The sequence below is a fragment of the Tupaia chinensis genome, unplaced genomic scaffold (assembly GCF_000334495.1).
Source record: "Tupaia chinensis unplaced genomic scaffold, TupChi_1.0 Scaffold143646_1, whole genome shotgun sequence".
Taxonomy (NCBI): Eukaryota; Metazoa; Chordata; class Mammalia; order Scandentia; family Tupaiidae; genus Tupaia; species Tupaia belangeri.
The window spans coordinates 250,031-256,113 of NW_006203494.1; the positions used below are offsets into that span (position 1 = coordinate 250,031).

Below are 6,083 nucleotides of genomic sequence, written 5' to 3' on the forward strand. Positions count from 1 at the left end.
GCGTGCGTGCCCAAGATCCCGAGAAGAGAATGGAGGAGAAGGGATTGCGGCGTGACCATCCCCCCGGGGGGTGATTTCTCGCTTTCTGTCTCTCTGTCTCTCTCTGTCTGTCTGGCGAGTGCACGCGCCCTATAGCAAAAACCTCTCAAAAAAAACCACAAAAAACCCACAATAAAAAACAAATCAAGAATGTACCAGGCACACAGGTGTGTGGCCAAAATCCTGACAGAATGCAGAAAGGGTTGTGGTGTGGCCGTCCCCCTAGGGGTGACTTCTCACCACCTCCTCTCGGGAGCACACCCGCCCTAAAGTGAGCTTTCACAAAAAGCCTCCCACGTTGCTAGTTTTCATCTGCCGCCAAGAGGTTTGTAAGAGAAATGTGTGTGTCATACCAGCCTCGGGGGGCTGGGGGTGCCTGTCCCCTGGGAACAGCCGAAGACCAGCATCCCATAGGTCTGCTTCCACCATGGTGTGTTCAAACCTGCACCCAATGACAAAAAGACCTGGTCACCACAGCACGGGCCAGCGCCCTCCCTGTGAGGGTCAACCCAGGAAGGCGCAATTGCACTTGACCTTACCTGGAAGCTAGAACCAAACCCCAGTTTCCCTGACTGTCTGCCAGACCAGCGGGGACAATGACCCTGATCTGGAGAAACGGAGTGGGACACAGCAGCAGGTGTGACGGAACCGCCGAGACCAGGCCCAGCGCCAGGCCGTCAGTTCCAGGCCTGCGGCTTCACCTCAGCACAGGAGGGCATGGGCTTCTCTTCTGTATGTTTGGCAGAAGATGGAATCTCTTATTCCAGTTCCAAACTCAAAAAAGTAGATTTCAGAAACAATTAAGAAATAAAAATATTTCCCCATGTTTATACCAAATGGCTATCTTAAAGTTTTTATGAAACATGACCCAGTTACCAAAGAGGCTGACCGCCTTCGACACAGCGCCATCGAGGGCCCACAGGCCTGGCAGCTGGGGGTCCAGAAGAGACGGGAACAGACTATAGAAAATAAAAACTTTATTTTTTCAAGTGTATAAGACAGTTCCCATTACATACGTCATGGTCAAGGACTCCACAGCCAAGAATGCCCGCAGTCACATAAATAGACCCAGTCAATGCCTTTTCAGTCCAGAGGGAGAGCCGTGTTTGCCACCAGGCAAACCTAAGCTAAACATCAGTCGTGGGGTCGTCCGGGGTGGGAAGGCCTGTCAGTGCATGAGAACTAGCCCAGCAGCCTCGCTGCCCAGCCGAGGCAGAGCCAGATCTTCTCTCGTCGCTGGAGGGGCTTCAGAACCTCAGAGCTCAGACAGGCTCCCACAGTGTGAGCATCTGGGATGCTTGACTTTGGGATCAAAAGGGAAAGCGACTTAGTGGTAAGAGACAGAAGTCCACTCTGAAGGGCCCTGCCTGCCCCTGGAGGGAGGCGGCCCCTGCTCACTGCGGGCACCTAGACTCGCCCTCGCAGGAGTGGTTCTGCCCTCCGCCCTCGGGGCGGACACCCTCCCCAGGTGGCGGACATCCAGGCTCCCCCGAGCCGCAGCGGGCGCACCCACTGGGCCATCAAGACGAGCGTTGTGTGGGCTGTGAGCGAGGTGCAGTGCAGGTCCCAACGGGTATGCAGACGGGAGCACCCAGACCAAGCAAAAGCTAAAACAGGCACCTGAGTCTGGAACAGGCTTCCATTTTCCCGGACACCACCGCTGCCCCAGGGGCGTTGGACAGGGCGGTGCTAAGGCACGTCAGTTCTACACTCCCAAGTCGAGCCACCCTGCACTGGCCCGGTTGGGTGCAGGCGCCCAGCTAGCAGCAGCCCTCGTGTGGCCACGCGGGCCATCTCAGTGAATGGCCGGAGTGCGCCGGGAATGGCCTGTCCTGGGGCTGGCCTTCAGCTTCCAACAGCTCCTGAGGCTTGTCCTCTCGACCCTGGTGCTCGGAGGAGGAAGACGGGGTAAGAAAAGCAGTGCTCCCCGCACGGCCGCTGGGCGAAGGTGAGTCAGGAGGTTCCTGCTTCCTGCCTGCCCCGCTCAGGGCCTCCACATTCCTCCTGGCCAAGTTCAAGCTCCTTGTGGAGGGCGCCAAGCTGGGCAGCCAGGGTGAGGGAGAAGGCATCCCACTTGTAGCCCCAGGACACAGAGCTCCTAAGGGACGGGGGAGGTGGTGCTGTCGGGCGATGGGGCTTACTCCTCAGCCCACGGCCCACAGCACAGCCCGGACTCCGAGCGGTTCTGGTGACGGGGTTTGGGGCCTGAAAGTACAAACTGTTCTGGAGTTTTCCAGACACCCGAGGCCACAGACCACGGCCCCTCCTGCGCCCATGGAGAGGTGGCCTGAGCCAAGCACTGGCTTCAGCCCCTCCCCAGAACACACTGTGTCCTGCTGTGAGCCATGGGCGGGGGCAGGTCAGCTCTGCAGGGATGGCTGCACGGGCCCCCCCCCCCCTGCGACCCAGCACTGGAGTCTTGCCATGCTGGGCCACACCTCTGCAGATGGGGGCGCAGAACCACTAGGGCAAGCCTCACAGGGCTGTGGAGAGTCTGCTGTGGCCCCATGCACCCTGCAGTACGGAGCAAGGCCTTCCGCTCCAGGGCCGCCGGGTTGCCCAGGAAGATTCTGGGTTGGGCTGGGAGGCTGAGACAAGTACCTGGCACCTTGTCTCCCCAGGGTCAGCAGGGGAGGGTCAGTGCCCACCCAACTCTGGGAAGTCTCCCTGACCTGGTTTCCTACTTGAGGGTCTCTGTGGGAAATAACGTATTTTTAAAGGCAGGGTCTCACTGCAGAAATGGCCTTGTTGGGGCTGGGCCGGGCTGAGCGTCAGCTCCTCCGGCTTCCCGGGGGTGGGGACAGGCACGCACCCTGCTGCCAGGCTTGCCTAGGTGGCTGAGGTCCAGCCCAGGTCCCCCGCAGCCTGCCAGTAGCAGAGGAGGCAGGCGGAGACGGGGTGAATGTGTACCTGGGGACAGGCTTCCTCAAGGCACCCGCTAATGCTGGGTGGCTCTGGCCAAGATGCAGCTGCAAGCCTGTCCCTAGGTGGGCTTTGACATCTTGGGCCTGACTCCGAGGGCTGGGCAGCGGTGCAGAGGGCAGGACAGCTAAGGAAGAGGCTGCCCCCGGGAGGTGTGGAGGAAGAGGTAAGCAGTCCACAGGGGTTTCTAGGGCTGCGCCACCTGCACCTGCGGGGTCGAGGGGATGAGCAGGGTGGGAGGCCTCCAGGACAGGCAGCGTGAGGGCTAAGGACGCAGTGCGGGGACCGGGCTGAGGTTCCGGAGAGCGCGCTGACATTCCAGGGAACTTACTGCTTCCCTGTCACCGTGCCCCGTTCTTAGGACAAGGAAGGGCGGGCCTGCTCCCGAGACCAGGCCTGTCCCTATACGACACAGTCGCCCTGGAACGAGTTCCGAGTCGGGGACGCCCAGAGCCCAACTGAGATGTCGTCCCACGGTCCGTGCGTCTGCCACCACACAGCTGGCAGGTCTCCATCAGACGGCGGGACAGGGCAACTCCGCCCCGACGGTTCCTTTTCTCTCTCCATGTTTTGGACACAGAAGTGAAAGCAGCTGCGAGGTGCTGTCCCAGCTGCGGCTCCTGCTCCAGACGCGCACGCGCAGCTGCTCGCGCTCACCAGGCGGTAGCACGGGCTGGTTCTGATTGTGTTCTCGCCAGCACTCCAGGGAGGGCACAGGGAGGGGGTCCCTGGTTCAGGTGTCCGCCGCCTCGAGTGAGCTGAGCTCCTGGGGAGGCTCTTCGTCCCGCTCTCAGAGGAAATCAAGCTCCAGAGCCTGGTGCAGCGACACCAGGTCCCCGTGGTTGGCGATCCTCCAGAAAGGCATGTTGTGCTGGGGAGAGGGGCCAGGTCAGCTGTGCCCACAGCACCCGCCCCTTCCCTTCTGCTGCAGGCCCCGCCAGGGAACCTGGCCATCTGGTTGACCCCGCCCACCTCACAGGGCTCCGCGGGTCAGAGAAGCCATGGACGTGCACACAGGGAACCCTGCTCAAGGCCCATGACGACTCCACACGGGTGGGAGAGCGTGCGCCACCCACGGGGCATGGCCACACCACAGTCCCTTCTCCCGCCCCTCCCTCCTTTTGGGGTTTTGGGCACGACTACCCACACACCTGGGGTGTTGCTCAAGTCACTGGGCTCGGACTTCAACCACAGTCAGCTATGGAGGGTCCAGCCGCTTTAACCACCACACCCGGGGCTGGCCCAAACTGTGTGCGTTTTAAGATACTTTACGAATATGAGAGATTTTTATTCAGTCTCAATGGCAACCTGGTGTGTTTATAAGAGAGAGACTTGCTCTGGCCATAAGATTCTTTAGAATCTAAATAAAATGGCTCAGCTAAGAAGTTAGTGTCACTGTCTTATAAAGGGTGAGTTTCCTGAAAGTTTCAGAGTCGCCAGGCCCAGGCCCAGGCCCGCCCGTGGCTGTCATGCGAAGAGCACCCGCCCTGGAACACCCGCCCCATGTGATGTGGCCAGAACCATACACCAAGCCCAGAGTGCTGCGGGCTGTCCCTGAGGCCATGTTTCAAGGAGGGGTTTGATAAACCTGGTAAAACCACGGTCCACCGGACCAGCAGATGGCACTGCTGGGCTCCCACACAGTCCACTACAGGACAAGTCCAGGACCTGGGCACGTGTGTGCGCGCCCAATTTTCGGAGAGGAGAATGGAGAAGGGACTGTGGTGTGGCCATTACCCCCGGGGGTGGTTTTTTGCTTTCTGTGTCTCTGGTGAGTGTATGTACTCCACAGAAAAAAATCTCTCTCTGGGGCTGGCAGGTGGTAAGGTGGTTAGCAGTGCCAGATTCCCACATGGCCAACCACAGTTTGGGTCCTGGACCTGGTGGCTTGCTTTCTCAGTTTCCTCCCTCTCACTCTGTCCCTCCCTGATCAAATAATAAATAAACCTAAAACAAAACAAAACAAAAAACCAAAAATAAAACCAAAAAAACCCACCTCTCTTGAAAAGAAAAAGAATAAAAGAACCATGCTCCATGAAGGCGAAGATTAGCTTTACTCGTCTTGTTCAATTGAGTTCCGAGTTACTCAGGAGACTGAGGTCCAGCACAGCTCCTTCGGCCCGAGCCGGCTGTTCCACGGACTTAAAAAGGTACCAGTCTACAGAACAGGCGGCAGGCCTCTCGTCTCGCGTGAGGCCTGGGAGCGCCTGACCAGGGCCGGCGGGCTGGTCAGAGATGAGCTCTGTTCGACGGCCGGAAGGACGCACTTACGGTGGGTGGGCGGGCTACAGGGCATAGAGTCCTCGTCGTGGGCTCATTCAGGACTGGAGAGCCTTGTCGGGCTACAGAACGGGCCCTTCTGGGTGGACCGGTGGGGGCAAGGGCATGGCATTTCGAATGGGCCTATCCACGGTTGGGTACTTCAGTACCAGCCCAGAGATGCTGCGCTGGCGGAGAACCCGAGGTGTGCGCTCCTCCTAGCTCTCACTGACTGAGCAGCACCGAAGCCCAAGCCAGCAGTGTCCTCCCTGGAGGGCAACGAGGGCACTGTGGAGCTGCAGCCGCGGCGGTAACACCTGGACAGGCCCGCTACGTGAACTGGTAAAGGGGCACGAGGCCACAGTGCTGAGGCGGCCCCGTCCCCGGTGCACTACGTGCTGCTGAGCTGCCATGTTCCCTGGGAGGAGAGCCAGGCGGGGGGTCTGGCCGGTAACCTACTGCCCTCAGGTCGCAGGGAGGGTCTCCTCTAGAGGAGCAACCCCCGTGGTGATGGTCACTGTCTCTGTTTGAGGACTACAGCCTGCAAAGGCAGAGCGAGCTGCCTTTGCGTGGCCCACCCCTGCTCGAGGGTGCTGCCACCCAAGGTGAAGATGGAGAGCACCTGCCCAGGTGAGACGGGCCAGGGGAGCACCCAGCAGCAGGGCACAGAGGTGTGCAGACCGAGGGACGGGGAGAGGTGTGCAGACAGAGGGACGGGGAGAGGTGTGCAGACAGAGGGACGGGAGAGGTGTGCAGACAGAGGGACGGGGAGAGGTGTGCAGACAGAGGGACGGGAGAGGTTAGGCCTGAAAACTCTTAGGGAAACTCCACTTCAGGGAAAATAACACTCTTTACCTTCATTT

The 6,083-nt window shown here is 59.7% G+C and overlaps 1 protein-coding gene across 10 annotated transcripts in view; it reads right to left on the reverse strand.

Moving 5' to 3' along the window:
• Nucleotides 1–999: 999 nt before the first annotated feature.
• Nucleotides 1,000–6,083, reverse strand: part of EYA3 (EYA transcriptional coactivator and phosphatase 3) — a 106,031-nt gene continuing 100,947 nt past the window's right edge. For 8 of the 10 annotated variants that reach the window (XM_006164553.3, XM_006164555.3, XM_006164559.3 and 5 more), the window contains one exon: nt 1,000–3,832. In XM_006164553.3, the coding sequence (XP_006164615.1) occupies nt 3,752–3,832 (81 nt within the window). In that variant the 3' untranslated portion in view covers nt 1,000–3,751. Of the gene's footprint in view, nt 3,833–4,941; nt 5,490–6,083 lie in introns of those variants that run through there. The other 2 variants (XR_001369498.2, XM_014582533.2) reach the window with 2 other exon arrangements.